Consider the following 17,901-nt stretch of genomic DNA (forward strand, 5'->3'; position numbering starts at 1 on the left):
CTTCTTTGCGTAAATAGATGTAGCTTAAACTGTCCAAAAAAATGTAGAAGAGGTTATTAAAAGTAAGAGATTGCTTGGAGAAGTGACTGAAAGAGACTGTCTTGTTTAACCTGGCAAAGCAAAATCTGTGTTTGATTTCTCCTGAGTGCTAGATAAAGCAAGTAAGAATGGGAGCTAACTGCTATTCGAACTCACGGACAAAACTGGAGCAAGAAAATATGAATATAGACTATTTATAACTGCGTTAGGCTAATTAAGTAGAAATTAGTCTATGAGGTGTCTAACACAAGAGAGCTGTGGTTCTGAAAAGAGTAATGAGTAAGGATAGAGACTACTTTGAAAACACAGCTTAAAATACTGAAGATATGTTCGTGTGATGAAAGATACAACTGTGTAGATACTGATTAAAATGAGGATATTGGGATTGTGTCCAAAGAAAAGCAAATAGCCTGCTTTTAATGCAGCAGCTTTAATTTTTGTGGTAGTTTAATTATTTGTGTAAAACTGTGGTGTTTTGTCTGGTTGCCAGTAGAGCAGAGGGCTGGGTTAGGTGGTGAGAAAATCTAATTCTTTGAATGTGAATGATGCTTGAAATTGTTGTCCTGTATTGGAAGTCCCAAGTATTTGTGGAGATACATGAGTATTAGCCATATTATGAAATTTATGCACTATTTCCATAGGGCCTAGGAATGGAAGGGCAGAGTGTTAATGTTGATCTGATAGTTGTTGGTCTGTCTCTTTGAACTGTTAGTGTGGATGCTGCATTTGTCAGTAATGTGTGTCGCTACAGAAGCATCTCTAGTGGATATAAGATTTGAGAACTCCAACCTGTGTGGTGTAAGCAGCTGCACAGCTGTCAAATGGTAGCAGCAGGGCATCACTATTGACTGGAACTGCGTTCAGTCTGTTGTGTGTGGAGATGGTGACTCTTGAGATGCTCTGTAAGGATTCTGAGCTGTCTCTACTGTATGACAAGCCAGTTTAGTTTAAGTGTTTTTTTTTGTTTTTGTTTTTAAACTAAGGAAGTTCTTCTTACACAAATGGGATAGGTGTCTTGCCCTAACTTGGTGGTAGATAAAGATTTAATGCTGGGTTGGTACATAAAATATGGCAAACTGTGTTCACGCACAGCTGGCAGGTTTTTTCAGTTATTTTCATTTGGTTTGCATCTTTCATTGACTTCACTGAAATACGTTTTTTTAATGTCACCCTGAACTTGAAGAACAAATGGTTTATTGCTGCCACTGGGGAGGTGTGTTAATGGCATATGACTTCATCAGCAGCGCTGTGTAACTTTGTGTCCATAGTTGCAACAGCAAATATTTTGTTTGACCTGCTAAATATTTTCTGTATGCCAGCTGAACTCAGAGTCACTCCAGATTATTTCCCTGGAGAGCAGAGAAGGAGATCCAACAAAAATTTAGTTATTGTTCTCAAATTAAATTTAAGCGAGTAAGCTGAAGTTGACCAGATCAATAGGTCTGTTACTTTAGACCAATGTCTGTAATCAGGCAGAGTGCTTTCAATACATTTTTCTCAGGCTTGCTGGAGATTTAATTTAATTAGATGTTTAATGTGCTCAGTTAACAGATTGTGCTGCTTTACAGAGCAGTGGCTATGAAACAACATACATGAAGAGTTTGTTTCTCATGGTCTTTAGTAAATGAGGTAATCTGTATTTCTGTAGGGTGCCTGCGCTGTAACTATTTTTGTTACACTGAATTTTATGTTATCTCTGTGTGATATTGCCATAGTAAACATAAAGTTCGTTTAAGTCTGGGCTAGTCAGAGCCCTGAAAACTGCTTACTGCGACGTATGTTTATATTACTGAATTCAGAGTAATGATAGAATGAAATGCAGGGGATCTTCTGTACGAGCTCATGGGAATAGTATTAACTTAAAATTGGAATCAGAGCACTGCAATTTAAAACTGCTGTGTATAATAGCAGGCTTAAACAACAGTAGAATTAGTATTTGTGTTCTCAGAACCTCTTGTATTTACCATGTGAGTCAGATGTGCAGTGATGTGCAATATATAGCATGTAACCTTCATCATGACTGTAGAATAAAAGATGAGAGTTTTTGATGGAAAAACAAAAAAACTAGTGCAGTTAATCAAATGCTTTCAGTTGTGATGATTTCTTTAATGCATCTGCTCCAAACTAACCAGAAAGTGCAGATCTAATATTTTAGCTGTCTTTAACTTAAGACCTTAATGAAAATATAACCTAGAGTGAAGTTGAAAACAGTAGTTTGAATGTGCTATCCCACACATTAACAAAGCTCATATGTTATGGGCACTTAGAGATGGTTATAATCTTACACAGCATAAGGTGATCCTTGAGCAATTCTGTCACCTTGTCTGTTGGTTTGCAGAAACGTTCAGTAGTAGCCAAAACCTGTTTTCAGATCTGCACCTTATTCAGATGCACGTTACTGGTTTACATAGGAATATCTCTGTTATTAAGAAACTAGAGTTTTGCTTCTTTTTCCAAGTTTGTATGACAATACTTAGTGGTTAATCTAAAATTAAATGAGGAAAAGCCTGAGATAAGCTGACTTCCCTCACTTAAGTTTGTTTCCAGCTGTATGCATGCCTGGATCAGAATGCTCAGAGCTATCAGAGAAGCCTGTCTTCACATCCAGTGTCACATCCTTAGTTTTTTTTTTTGCTTTGCATCCTTTACAGCAAGAAGCTGAATCCTTGGTCAGCAAGAAGCACTGTGTGAGGGACTCCTATCAGAAAAGTGTTAAAGGCTGTAGACGACTGGTAACATCTAACCCAGAGCACTGCAATTTGTTCTGCTGCTTAAAAAGCCCCGATGTATAAACCTTGATAGCTCACCTCACATAGATGTATGTCTGTGTGTTGTTCTTTTTCTCTGTTCAAAGAAATTTTTCAGATTGTGGATTTATTTTCAGTCCTCACTGAGGAATCAAGATTCCGGTGACAGTTAAATTCTTTCACATTTCTTTGTAAGTTCATCCCTTTTTATAGGAGGCAGGGCATTTACAGAATGTACCTTAGCTGATGACGACAGATCAGAGCTGGTTCAGCTCCAGAGAATTCATTGAGGAGATTGCCTGAGAAGTACTCGGAAATACATCTGTTATGGTGTAAGCTGATGGCAGTTCGAGACCACAAAAGCAGAACTGTAGCAAATCAGACTTCTTGGTCCTGATACTCATGATTCTCCTCCACAAATCTGTAGTACGCATGAATAAAATGAAAAGTGAGAGAGATGTTAACTTCCAGTACTTTGTTGTACTTTATCTTCTCCCTATTAATAACAGTAAAAAAAATAGAAGTGATATTAAAATGCTGAAAAAAAATCCTATGTATTTATGGAAGGGGTTCAAGGATACTGAGTGGTGAAAGAGGAAGGTCACAAGTAAGATAGAATGCAAAGAATCTCATGCATACCTCTTATTTTGTTTAACATCAGAAGCAGTAGGTGTCCTTTGAATATGGAAAGTAAGAACAGATAGTTTGTATCTGTGCTTTTTACTTACGTATGTTAAGAAATCAGGATGAGTATGTATGTGTAAAATACAAAGAGTATATAAGTAAGAATCTTATTTCTATAAGATTCTTAGAGTCATGATTATAGACAACAAGCATGTTCCACTGAAGTAGTTCTTATGTGCTATTCATTTCTGCAAACAAGTCCCGTTGCTTCTTAATCACGTATAAAGTCTTTTCTAAGTCCAACGTTTCTGTAGCACGTCAGCCCCTTTTTTATCCTTTCTTTGCTCTCTTTTTATTTAGTTTACAGGGCACTCACAATAAATTTTGCTTTTTTCCCTTGTTTCCTACTCCAATTCTCAGCATTCAAATAAAATTTAAAAAAAAAAAAAAAAAACAACAATTGCAGCTAAACACAAAAAAGTAATACGTAAAATTTGAAGTTATGTGAGTTCATATCTGTTACTTCAGAAAATGTATGTTTTGACTTACCTTGGTAACTATCAGTTTCTCTGAAGTTTAATGACTCTTGCCTTGTGCCTCAATGCCCCTTCTGCTGCGGTGTCCTTACTTTTGTAATGCTCTGGACTTCTTCCAACTACTGGAATATCTTCCTTTCCCTTCTCCCAGTTGTGGTTTTTACAAGTATTGTCTTCGATTTGTACTTTCTGCCTCTGGCTGCTCCTCAACCTTATTTCTTCTGATCGTATAATACAATCTGCATGTCTACCAACTTCCATTTCAAATTGGAGTTTGAGGGCTTTGTGGTAATTTAGATATTCTCTTGATGTTCCTATCTTTTAACTGAGCATAATGAACATGATGCAAAGGTCTAAGATACCTTTTTTTTTTTTTTTTTAACTCCTTCTACATTATTCCTCCCCAGCTTACAAATCCAAAATTTCTAGCTTTTAATGGAACTGTTTTGATTGTTTTGTTTGGGTTTGGTTTGGTTTGTTTTTTTTTTCCAAACATATCTTCGTTCTATCATGGTTTCATGATCTTTCTTATCAGCATTCCACATCATAACCATCATGTTATGCACTGGGAGATGAAGACTTAATGCTCAAATTCCATGGACTGCAAATATTTCTGGGTATCTGGAAGAAGAACTACATAACCCAGAGGACTTTGCATTTCTGTTCAGAAAGACAAAACTGTTCACAGGTCACAAGATGCCTGTTTTTCCCTTTCTGCTCATCCTGGCAGTGTGTGCTCCCTAGCCATCTCACCTTCAGCATTAGAGTCAGGCCTTTGGTTTTTGGACACTTTGTCTCTTATTTTATTTGATTTATCAACTTCAATTCCAATTATATTGTATTATATTGTGTTATCCTGCATTCCAATATTTTATTTAGTTGATTAGCTCTCCTCCTTAGATTGTTGCTGCTGTGTTGTTTTTAGGCCCTTCTCCCTGCCCTTTCCCTTTTCACCTTTCCTGGGCTGTGGGTCTGTGGGACACCCTACCCCATTTCTCACGGAAATGGGCTGAACCAATCCATAAAACGTTCATTGGATTTTTCCAACTTCATCACTCATTTTCTGTGAGATCTCCTGTTTCTCTCTCACCCATTTCCCAATGTTTACTGTGTCTTACATGCAGTATTGTAGTTACCTCCTATCGACTGAACAAGTAATCTTCAGAGTACTTTATATTGTAATGGTGACAAGTTTGAAGATGGAAGATGTGGCGATGAGACAATTTTTAGTCATGCTTTTTCAGCTACTCCTTACATGCATTCACCAATCCAGAAAAGACACTGCTTCTTTTAAGCTCCTTTCTTTTTTCCCCTTGGTTTCTGTTCTTTGGTCTTCATTTAATTTCCATATAGCATTATTACTAGTGTGGCAAAGTACATTCTGAGAAGTTGGTATATACTGCTGTATTTATGGGTAAGATTTTGGTGTCCAAAAACTGTTACCTGAGCTACTTCTGGGTAGTCGGGTGAGTGGATCACCCCGTCATGAGGTCCTGATTCTATTAATGTGTGGATTGTGAGACTAGCGATTTTGCAGATAAGACAAACCTGTACTGTTATTCTACACAGAATTATTATCTGGTACTCAGTGTTGCTAAAATTAGTGTAGTTATTTGTAGCAATTAATTCAGCATGTAATTTCTCATATGATGGCCTGAATCAGTAAATACATCAAGAAGGCAGACAGCTTTTCACGCCTTTTAAAATTGTGTCGTTGTTTTTGATATGGTATTAAAGCAGTGACTTGCATAGATTGATAAATGCACCATGCTCTGTGTTTTCTTCTATAAATGCTCTTGTGAGCAAAGCTTTGCCTGGCTGTAGTCTTAGCTGTCTTTTTCTACTGTTGTGAATCTTGTTTTACGGATCTATAAGAATAATCGCCTATTTAATTGTGGATAATAATTACTCGGTAATAAAAGATAAAATTTAGGAAAACTATTTGCATTTGAGTTGACAATACATAAGATAGTTTGAATTTTGGAGTAAACAGTTACATAGCATTTAAGCAACTTTAACACTTTACTTCCTGGTTGCCATTAGAATATTTAGAATATTATTTTGGAGTTAAATCTTCCAATACTAGCTTTTGGGCATAAGTAAATATTTTAGCATTTTCTAAGTTGGACAGTGTGGCAGAGATCTTACTTTGAAATAGCATAAGTTAAAGGAATAGTAATACATGTGATTTTGTTTTAATTAAGTTTTGGGATTGCCTCTTTCTCTTCAATGCTAATTCCAAACAGTGCAAATCCTGTCTGTACTGGCATACCTCATCTGCAAGTATAAACATAACCACGAGATTTATTTTAGTTTTAAGCATATCAGTGGGCTAAAGTAATTGGTTTGCATTAGTGCAGCACTCCTGTCCATAAGATTTGTATTAGTGCAGCTGTACCCACGTTGAAGTTGTACATGTATTATTACACATGGAAGCCTCAGCTACAAATATTAAGATGATACATGCTTTGTATGTGCATTTCATATACTCTTCTCATTTAACTCTCATTACAGCAGTTACATTTAAGATGTATAATTGTGAGGCAAATACTCATGTTCATTGTCCAACAAAGCTCCTTGAAACATTGGAACTTTCCTTTAAGGTGTTGCATACTTCGCCCTTTTCAACAGAGAGATCAAAGGAGCTATTTTTGTTCACGTTGTGTAATTCACATTGTGCATTCCTCTGTGACTGAACAGGGAGGTAACGAGTACAGTTAGCCTTTATGTAGCCTGTTATTAGTAATATGCAATTGTTCTACACTGCTATGTAAAGAATGTTCTTTTCCTTACCTCCTTGTGATTTGCACTTACCTAAAAATTCTGTTGTTCTGACAGCAACTCCTCAGACAACCTGACCTTCGGTTTGTGGCATCTGAGGCAGGGGCAGGTGAACTCCTCAGGGGCATAGAAGCAGACTGCAGGGGATTATAGGAGACATAAGATACTGCTTTTTTACTGGGAAGAGTTCTAGCTTGAACATTTTCCTCTGTGCAGTAGCTTGAAGGGATCTGTGCATGTTGTGCTGAGTACATGCTGAATGCCACTCCTTCAAACAGAGGTTAATTAGTGCATTTGGTAAGCCTAAAGCTGAAGCAGGCTTGTGACTCATTTTTTTTTATATTTCCTGGCTATGGAATATCAGCTTGCTTAATCAAATGTTAGTGTTGGTGTAAGATGTTACATTTATTTGAAAATCCCACCTTATAAAATAGGTATCAAAGTTGCATTTCATGCTTCAGGAAGTTGTCAAGTTCACTGAGCTCTTCTTAATTACTAGACTTACGGTAAAATTTCACAAGTTCTGTTGTGAGCAGTTTTTGTATAATCCATGCAGAAACCTGCGTGTTAAAGTAGACATTCTACATTCAGGGAACCTTCCTCTCCATGTGATTTCCTCTCCCTTCTCTATTTGCCACTCTTTGTTTTTAACCAGGATACTTGTTCTGTAGGAAAAATCAGTTCTGTCACTTTACTTTGTGTCATAATTATTGTAAAGCAAAGCATTTATTCCTTGTTAAGATTATTCCAACGTGAGCACTATAACCTTTTGCTTAGCAATGCAGCTTGGCTCTTGCATGTCTTTTTCCCTCCCCCTTCAGGTTCTGAAGCTCTTCTGATGTCAGTTGCACAAATATCTGATGTGCTGTGAGGGCTGTGCAGTGTTTTGCAGAGGACTTCTGTACAGTACTTATTATTTGGTTGTTCCACATAATAATGGTTTTGAAAGCATGATTAACATCTGAATTTGTTGATCTTTGAAATATGGTAGTCATCTTAATATGTAATATTTTTATGTCAAGAGCTTCTTCTAGCACTGGAGTTTTCCACTAACAGCAGGATCTTTGTTTTTTGTTTAGGTATCACAATCTAACGTTAGAGCATTAACTTCACCCCCAGAGAGGATAATTTCTATACAGGTAGTACTGCTGCATTGAAGGGCTTGTAGGAAACAAGCTGAAACATAATTATACGATTATGTTTGCAAATGTTCTCGACAGATCGTTTAAAAACCTAATGGAATTTTAAAACATCCTTTGTGCGTCTTCTCCCCACATGAAAAGCCTGTAGCCACCACAGGACAAAACACAGCGTCTACTCTCAAGCCAGAAACTGCCAGCTTTGCCTGGACAGTGAGAAAGTCTTTGAACTGTTTAATATTTAAAAGTGGAAGACCAGTTATTGTTACGTTTTATTGTAGGTTCGGGAACTGCAAACTCGTTTGCAAAGTGTGCAGGCAACAGGCCCATCCAGCCCGAGTCGTCTCACTTCTGCAAATCGACCCATTAACCCCAGCACAGGAGAGCTGAGCACAAGCAGTAGTAGCAATGACATTCCCATTGCCAAGGTGAGCTACTGCAGATTACAGTAGTGCTTATTATTATCTAGGTGAAGCAGACTTCATTTTGCACAGCCACTGTGCATGGATATCATTAACTGGGAAATATCTGGAATCCCCAGAGTTTTCCAAGGCCCTAAGTAGGTGTGGGAATTTGAGCAGCAAAGAGTATTAAAGTGTTCAGTTGTAATTCTCTCATTTACAACGTGGGGGTCAGCCTTATGGTAGCTTATTTCAGGTTTGTAAATATAGCTAGTGAACAAATGCGTTTCATATAATCTTCATGGGTCCTTTGTAAGTTATACAGCATTCTGACTTCTAGATTGCTGAAAGAGTAAAGTTGTCGAAGACGAGATCAGAGTCTTCATCATCTGACAGACCTGTCTTAGGATCAGAAATCAGCAGCATAGGGGTAAGGACTAACGATTATGTGCATGCACGTTGCCTTCTGAGGATGACTTGTGTTTTATTTAAAGCAGCATTGTTTTCTCTCTAAATTTAAGTCTGAGCTAACGGGGAAAAAAAAAAAACACCTTTAAAAGTTAATAAGAGAAAAAAAAAATTCATCAGAGGGAATTTCAGCTCATTTATTATCTCATTTTCTTTTACTTCTTTGCTAGAAATCATTCCCTGAGTGACTGTAAGACAATGAATTTTGGTGTCAATCGAATATATTACTCCTCAAGAAAAGATTGGTTGCATCCACTAATTCCAAATCAACCGAGAACTGTGTTTTGCTTTGTAATGCTGCTGTAAATCCACAGTGCTGTTCTTACTGTTTGTTAGTATTTGTTTCACTGAATAATGTGGCTCGGATGTTTTGCTGAGCTTTCAAGGAAGTAAATACCTTGTGGCTTAGGCTTTTTTATCTATGATGAAATGCTGTTCACCCTTTATTGTTAGAATTTTAAATCAAAATATCTTCTTAAAGTAGAATTTGTAAGTGTGCCACTGAGTATAAAATTCACAGTAAAAACTGGAAAATGACTGTCTTAAAGTGAGTAAGGAAAACTCCGTCCTCAATTCAGACAGCCTGTAAGAGGAATCCAGTCGCTGTCTGTTCACAATGGTCTGTTCACTACTCTGTGCAGGTGTCTAGTACTGTGGCTGAACATTTGGCACATTCCCTTCAAGACTGCTCAAACATCCAGGAAATCTTCCAGACTCTTTATTCACATGGATCTGCTATCTCTGAAAGTAAAATCCGAGAGTTTGAAGTGGAGACAGAGAGATTAAATAGGTAAGGAGAAAAATTAGATGTGCTCAAATGTGTTGTTTCCTGTTAACTTTTTTTGAAGTTGCCGCTTTTTTGTTTTCTGAGATTTCATCTTTCAGTCCAAGCTCAATTCTGGCAGCTGCAGTGAATGTGTAGTGGAGAGAAGATAGAATCATTTGGACTCTTTTGGTGACTGTGATAGTTCTGTCATGTGCCATGGTCAGCATGGCATTTTCATCTGTGCAAGTATGTGCTGTACAGCGTCCTTTGCGGTGGCTGGCCAAGTAAATGTGACACTTTTTTCCATGAACTACATCAGTTCTAGAAATAAGGATATCCATAAATTATTCTCTGTCATTCTGGAAGTGGCTTGCTTTGTTTCGTCCTGAAGAAGCTGAATTCAAGCATCAAATATATCCACATAGGCACTGATATACGGTGATATGGTAGTGCTCCATTAAATAGGCTTTTGGCTACAGAAGAAAGATTTCAGCATTCTGGTTTCAGTATGAAAACAAAAACTGCTGATATCCTTCAGAAGCCCTAAGAAAACCAATGCATGAGTAATCCATTGGAACATAAAAGCAAAAGCTGTGGGTCGGGAACATGAGAACCGTGTCTCAGAGTTCTTGAACATTCTCTGTTCCTCACAGCTGCCTCAAATTTAGTTTGATCAATGTAATATCTCTTCCATTTGTAAGTCATGTTTCAGTATTACTGCACTCTTTTTCTTTATTTTTGTTGGCTTGTTCTGACATGCATTGCACAAATTTTATGTGCAGAGCACGTCCTTATAGGAGATATCAGATAAAAAATAGGAGATGAGACATCTGGAAGATCTGACATCTGTGAAGTTCAAGGTTTTGTTTTGATCACTGATAAAATAGTGTAATAACCCTTCTCTTTATTGTGTTTGCTAAGGAATCAGTGATTTCAGAGTTGGTGGCACTAGTCCGAATTATCTGGTCTCACTGTATATCCAGCTCTTGTGATTAGTCATGATACACTGTGATATGTTGATGTGTATTGTGGTTAACAGCAATGAGAATAATCAATAATACTGGTATTCTGAAGCCCTGTTTTCAAATTTAGAGTTGACCCCATTAAAAAGAATATTATGAGTAAGTTCTGATCTGAGATATTTGCCAGAACTTCTGTAGATTAATGTCTCTGAAAACTCAGTTTGTATTTCCGAAGATACAGTAATTTAAATGAAATGGTTATTCTCAGTATTCCAAAAAAAGGGGGCAGCTGCTTGATCCCTACATACTCCCACACATAGCAGTAATGAATACTGCACTCGAAAACAGAAGCAGATGGGACAGCAGGAACAGATGAGTGGAGGAAGAAATATTAAGCAAAAGGTTAAAAAGATATCTATCCCTCGCATTCTTACAGCAACAAAATAAAGATACAGCTTTCTGCTTGCTGCTGTTTCATAGGGTTATGCTTTTCTTATAAAAATTTTTGCAAAGCAGACAAGAGGCAGTCCAAAGAGAAAGAAAGAAATAATCTCCTCTCTCTTGGTCTGGGACACAAAGCTGATAGGTTTTGCTGTCATCATTATAAAGATTGTGTAAGCCAAATGATCTTTCCTGTTATAAATCATGATTGTTCTGGAGTTTTCAGGACAGTGTCTACATGCTAAGCTTGAAGGTTGCAAATTACTTCCTTTTCTGCAGCCGTATTGAGCACCTGAAATCCCAAAATGACTTGTTGACTATAACACTGGAAGAGTGCAAGAGCAATGCTGAGAGGATGAGCATGCTTGTTGGGAAGTATGAGTCCAACGCCACAGCCCTCCGGCTTGCATTGCAGTACAGGTATGTACTTATGCAGAGGGTGGCTAAGCTGGAAAAAGAGAGTGTGAGTGAGACTTGCTGGATGTCTCTGAGAGTTAAATTGTTCATGTGCCATTGTAGTGGTATTAACTTCTGATTCCTTCCTGAAGAACTTCACTTATTCATTAAACTACTTGACAGACTATGTAACCAGAGTTATTGAAGTTGCTGATGTGTGTTTCTCAGGCACAGTTCAACAGCAGCAGCAAACTCAATCTAAAAGTCTGATATATAGGTTTATCTTTTAATTTGTAAACACTGAGTTAACATTTAAGATTGTGTTTTAATTATTTTTCATACCTTTATGTGCACGTAGAAAAACTATGATATCTGGGTGGGTGGAGGAGAAATTAACTTGTTCGTTATTAACTCATCCTTGTATAACAGGAGGAAAACTGTATCGTGCCTCTAAACTGCATGTCATTCATAAGTCTGTTGTCTCCATTGCTCAGATACCACCGTTAGTATCTTCAAACATTTCCTCTGAAACCGAAGAGTTTCCTAAGTTCTGGATGCCTGTTCCCCTAAAAATAAAAGTATCCTGGAATGTTCTTCTGAGTTATGTGTACTGTGTATGCTGTTTCTGATCTCAAGTTACATATTGTCTGTGTTAGTTTAGTACCTTTCATAAGACCTGTGGTCCGAGGAATTGTGTTGTACTCCTTGTAATTTAGAGTGACTTCAGAGACACTCCATATAATACAGAGTGACTTTCCAACATCAGTCAGAATTTTGAGAATTGCTTGGTGTTTGGTTACAAGTATCCAAATTTACTTTAAACTTTATGTAAAAAGATGTTCTAATTTAACTCCAACTGCAGCTAATTTGGAACAGGCACTTCTGGTCTTAGAACAAACTGTGTGTCTTTTAATTAATGTATTATGTTACAATCAGCCTTGGGCAAATTGTAAGAAAATGTATATTGCAGATAGGTATGCATCTGTTTTCAAACAAAATGCATCAGAAATGAGGACTCAAAACTGTGCATAGTATCTTGGCTTGTGTGGCGGAATGTCTTAAAGCCAGGAACAGAGAAACAAAGTATTTTTCTTATTTTTTCTTTCCTCATATAATAGTTTTATATAATATTGATCTATAATATATTGTACAGTATAGAATACCATATTTTGTGTATTAAGAGGGCTGGAAAAGAGTTTCTCAGGTGGATATTCTCAACTATCAGGCATATTAGTGACTGTTTGATACACGCTTCTGGTGCTTGTATCACACCTCAGATTGTTATCTTCTATTTCAAGACCAACCCAGGGCCATCAGTAGGAAAGAGATTGTTGAATGCTTGTAACAGAAGCTAAGAATGTCGCTTAATATCCCTGCTGCTAGACATGTTGTAGGAATCATGTAATCCATTAGCTACCTTTTTTTTGTTACTGATTGCAAGCATCTTTTTTCCTGTGTTTTTCTTTTTCAGTGAACAGTGCATAGAAGCATATGAGCTGCTGTTGGCATTGGCAGAAAGTGAGCAAAGTCTCATTCTTGAACAGTTCAGAGCTGCAGGAGTTGGTTCTGTTGGTAAGATTTCAATGAGTCATTTCATTATTTTTTTCCCATATTCATTAGCACTGAAGTTAGCTGCCACAGTGGGTCATCTCATGACCCACCACTTAGGAATGCTATCTGACCTTTTCTTGTTTTTGACTAAGCAATTAATTTTACACATCCAGAGAATAGAGAAAAAGAAAAAGAGAGCCTGGAATGAAATCAGCTTTCAACATTTAATTATTTATATATATATGTATACATACATACATATATGCATATATAAATTGGATCGTGTGTGTTGTCGCTGGGGATGCCTATTCTGCCAGTGGTGATGCTGCTACAATCATGCAGCTGTACAGAGTGAAATAATTGTTACTTTTGAGCATATGTGAATTAAAGTCATGCAACTGTGGTAACTACAAGTACAAATTTTGTTTGCACTACATGTTGAACCCAAAGTTGGTGTAATTAATTTAAAGTTGGAGTTACAGAAGTAGCATTTAGTAATCATAAAAAAAAAAAAGCTCTAGTTTTTCATTCTGTGTTTTACCTTTGCTCTGAATTTTTTAAGTTTTATACCTTATGTTTTACTGTGTTGTCTCGGATGTTAGCCTCTTACAATGTGAGGTTTGCTTACTTTGCGTACAGCTAATCCTGAGAGTGGGTGAAGGTTTTTTTTTAACATGCTGTTCTCTGAATAATAGAGTGAGACTTTTTTTACGGTACTGTTCAGAAGTGTTTGAAATTTGATGTTAGTGTTACCTTCATTTTACTGATGGTAAGAGATCTTTACACAATGAATGCTAATGTGTATTTTACAGTCTCGTTCCTGTTACAGTAGGAAAAGATAACTAGTTATCTTTGAGTAGAAAGAGAAACCCTCAGATACAAAAGAATAACTTTGCTTGCTTTGCTGAAGCATAGTAAATGCGTGGATGAGACAGTAATTTATAGTGCTGGCTTCTAAAAAATCACTGAAACGTAAACCAGAAGCTTTTAGGAATGAAGTGACCATCTGGCTTTAGAGGCACAGGACTGCTGAGTACAGCCTCTTGTTTTGGAAAGCTGGATGCACTCGTCTGTCACCCTGCTATTAAACGTTCAGCTTATTTTGTATCTCCTCTAGTGCTACCAGTAGGCCTCTGTACAGCTGACTTTGCCTGCTGCCTCTGTGTTTCTGTGTTGCAGTAAACCGTGCAGTTGATGTCTTTGTTTTTCATCCATTTTATTCCCAGTGTCTGGTCATTCCGCACTCTTGATGAAAGATAAGTGGCCAGCAAAAGTTGTGGATTTCCTACTCACACAGAAGATATAAATCTTAGAAAAGATAAATATTTTAGGTTTGAGTAGGGTATCATCTCATATACAGTTTGTGAAACAGAATGTTGCTAATTTTTACATATGTGTTTGCCTACAGCTCTTAGTTATAGTGTTATCCGTTACAGTGCCATGATAGAAATAGCACTGATTGCATGCTATGTAACACAGTTTTGGAGGAGGGCAGTTTTGGTTTATGTACCCAGCTGCTCTTAATGGGACTTTCTCAATCCCGTTCTTCTGCATTAAAGTTATCATACTGCATGCATTTTGCTTAGCAAGTATGATTATTTGACTCAAATCAGGATGAGGTCAAAGTCTGAGATAGAGCAGGCTGTTTTTGTTTGATAGTTATGGCGTCTTTGCATTGTATGTAAGTATGGGTATATACTAGCTTTGGTCAAAATGCCAGAATAGCTATGAGGTTGTCCTGCTTTACTGACTTGACTCTAGTGGCAGTTAGGAGTACAAGAGTTTTGTCTGCTCTGATTTCTGTCCTGCCTCTGCTGAAGCGATGGCTTAACAGTTGCATAGTCAAGAGAAATTATAGCAAATCAATAAATAGCAGTGCTTATTTTCTCTTGGATTAGTATGTGTGGCTTTGCACTCTGAAAGGCTGCTTGTAGAAAATAAAGCAATCATTCCAGGTGGAAAGGGAACCTGTATGAATGTGGTCTGGCAAACCCATTAGGCTTGACATTAAGGTGCTTGTGAGAAAAGGCACTGAAAATAACTGTGCTGTGACACAGCATTGGACTGTTTGGAGTAGGAGTTGTAGTTTAGCCTGGTGCTTTCCCACTCTGTTACTAACTTGAGCATCCTCATAGAATCATAGAATGATTCTTAACCTGATCCTGATCTGCATGCCCTTACAAACTTTTGAGCTAGTTAAGGTAAAACTCTACTTAAAACATGTACCTGGAGCAACAAGTACTTGGAGCTTGTGGCTAGGAGGAAGGTAGATTCAGGCCAGAAGGTCAGTTACAACTGATGCTCACACAGAAATGAAGCTTGCTTTCACTTTACAGATGGAGAATTTGTAATCACTGTCATGTTAGTACACTGAGAATGCATCAAAGCAACTCTATTGCTGTAATTTTTATCACGCTTTTCACTCAAACCTCTAAAACAGATTGTTTGTTTAAAACTAGGTGACCAGACAGGTGATGAAAACATCACCCAAATGCTTAAGAGAGCTCATGACTGCAGGAAGACAGCTGAGAACGCAGCAAAAGCCTTGCTGATGAAACTGGATGGGAGTTGCGGGGGAGCCTATGCAGTCACTGGCTGTAGTGTGCAGCCTTGGGAAAGCCTCTCATCCAACAGCCACACGAGGTAACTTACAGCTTATCTGCTTTCCTGCCCTCCAAGAATGTGATCTCAGAACAAACATTACTTTATTGTATTTGTTAAACTAACTTCTTCACCTCAGGCTGCTGAGTTCTTTGCTTTATTTTTCAAGTCACTGTGACTTGACCGTGACCACTGATCTAATTGTCTTCGTACTTTCAGCAACTGCAGCCAAGAAGGTTTTGTATAAATTTGTTGCAAATTGATTATTTGGAACTTAGATATTCCTCATAAAGCGCAAAAGCATTGTGTGTGTTTTACTTCAGTTACTTTCTCATTGCTTTATTTGAATTTGGATTCAAATAAATTTTTGAATTTATTGAACATATCAAATATATATTATATTTGAATTTATTTATTATTTAAAATTTTGAATTTGGATTGTGTAATTCTTGTTCATATGTGTTGTATGCAGGACAGCACACATATATGGAGGTAAAGATCAGAATTACTCTTCGATTGAAATTCTGGAATGTTCAGCTGCTAATTCATGAATGTTGCAATTCTAGCTATTTCATTCTGAAACATTTTCTCTGTCTTCTCGTTTTCCTTTGACCTACTCAAAATTCCTCCTTCACTGCAAGTCAAGTTACAAATAAGCATCATAAGTGACAGTAAAATCTTCCAGAAAAGGGCAGGATGATTCAGTTTTTCTGAAGAACTAAGAAACTGTGAAACTTAAATGAGCTTCATTATTATTGCATCAATGTTCCAGCTCAAATACATCTGCTAACAGCTTCATTTTGAGTTGTTGCCTGCCTGCAGTGTAGTTTACTCTGTGCAGTAAATGTGTGCACATTTATGGATACAAATTTGGCAAACATCCTGAATAACTGTAGATGAACATTTTTCCTTCTAAGTTTTTTTGGTTTCTCAGATTCACACTGAAACTTCAAATCAGCTATTGAGCCAATTCTTCATTCAAATGCTGTCATTTTTTGACACTTTCAGAAGTTTATTTTAGTACTATATCATTTTCTCTTTTTGCCGATGCCTTCTCTAGAGGATCTTATTTCCTGCCATATGACTAGCATGAAATAGCTAAAAAGTCAGCAAGAAGGTAACCTGAGGGAATGAGGCCCAAATAAGAGTTAGACATTTTATTTGGAAAAGTTTTATTGTGCTCTGTCAGTCCAGGAAAGCCTTATATTCAGAAATTAATGTGATGGTATGTGCACTAGTAACATGTTGATCGCTCGTCATACCGAAAGTACTGACCAACTTTGGGAAGAGGTTATAGAAAGCTTTTTTGACTTGCCTCAGCCTGTGTGCACGTATGCTGTCTCTGCAGCTACATGTGAATGTGTTCTAAGTGGTCATACATGCAGCACCTCTACTCAAGTTGATCCTCTTTACCGCTCTAGTAATTGAAAAGGTTTTCTTTTTTTCATAACTATTTCAGTGTTTCCTTTCCTTGTGAGATGTCTGATATGAATTCGAAGCATATATGCTTGGTTGTTTTTTTTAACAGTTTGCAGTTTCCAGAATCAAAGGGGGACGTTCATATGGACACACTGATCTGATGATAACCTGCATATTTTTGCCCTTCCCACCTCCCACTGCTTCCAGTGTAATTTTTCTTGTCTAAATGCAGTGAAAACATTTCTGAAACCCTAGCTCCTGCATGAAATACAAATCTTCTTTCCTTCTGTTGTGTTCAAGTGATACATGATAGAGATGTTTTGAGATTTTTCCTCCCATGGACCCTATCTCAAATGAGAAGAATCACTCTTCAGCTTACAGATACCTTTGTGGCAGGTGGAAGTTGTGTACTCTTTCAGAAGGCACTCACTTTTTCTGTACTTACATCAGTAAGTGCTCTGTCTCAGATTTAAAAATTAAAGATTTTAATTGTCCTCTCCGTGTCATTCTGGATCCCTTTTTTCCTTTTTCCTGGACCCTGTGCATGTTTTTCAGTGTTTTATTGCCTTTGTTGTAACTTTCTTAATCCATCCGTATGTGTCCTCTTGTCTCTGGTCTCTGCTACTGTAGACAGACATCCCGTTGCCACAGACCTCCAAGTGTCTCATTCTTCATTGTTGATGTTTCACATTTCCTTTATTTTTCCACTGCGGTAGTAATCCAGACAAAGATAGGAAGGCAGATTCTGGATTTCTAGCTGTTCTTGTCTGCTTAATATTTGTATTTGTCTTAAAGAATTTACCAATCTATAAAGCAGTGTAGAACATGTCCGCACTGTCTGTGAGGGCTCTGTGAATTGACATTCAGGAGCCACTGCAGTTCCGTGAAAACATTTTTAGATAATGTGGTTCACTCTGAATCTGCGAGACTGTTCTTTTGCTGTAAATGTTTTAGTATTACAGGCTTTTAGTTGTGAATGCGTGCTGTTCCCTTTTTTCTTTGTAACAATAGAGTAGAGGGAGTAAAGGGA

At 37.4% G+C, this 17,901-nt stretch overlaps 1 protein-coding gene across 2 annotated transcripts in view; it reads left to right on the forward strand.

Annotated features, from left to right (window-relative positions):
- Window positions 1-17,901, forward strand: part of MCC (MCC regulator of WNT signaling pathway) — a 202,496-nt gene that overhangs the window by 155,831 nt on the left and 28,764 nt on the right. For both annotated transcript variants that reach the window (XM_042866143.1, XM_042866142.1), the window contains 6 exons: window positions 8,148-8,294; window positions 8,608-8,697; window positions 9,377-9,525; window positions 11,184-11,324; window positions 12,772-12,872; window positions 15,311-15,494. In XM_042866143.1, coding sequence (XP_042722077.1) covers window positions 8,148-8,294; window positions 8,608-8,697; window positions 9,377-9,525; window positions 11,184-11,324; window positions 12,772-12,872; window positions 15,311-15,494 — 812 coding nt within the window. The remainder of the gene's footprint in view (window positions 1-8,147; window positions 8,295-8,607; window positions 8,698-9,376; window positions 9,526-11,183; window positions 11,325-12,771; window positions 12,873-15,310; window positions 15,495-17,901) is intronic.

Source organism: Lagopus leucura, unplaced genomic scaffold (genome assembly GCF_019238085.1).
Source record: "Lagopus leucura isolate 7727_CA_CO unplaced genomic scaffold, USGS_WTPT01 Super-Scaffold_810, whole genome shotgun sequence".
Classification (NCBI taxonomy): domain Eukaryota; kingdom Metazoa; phylum Chordata; class Aves; order Galliformes; family Phasianidae; genus Lagopus; species Lagopus leucura.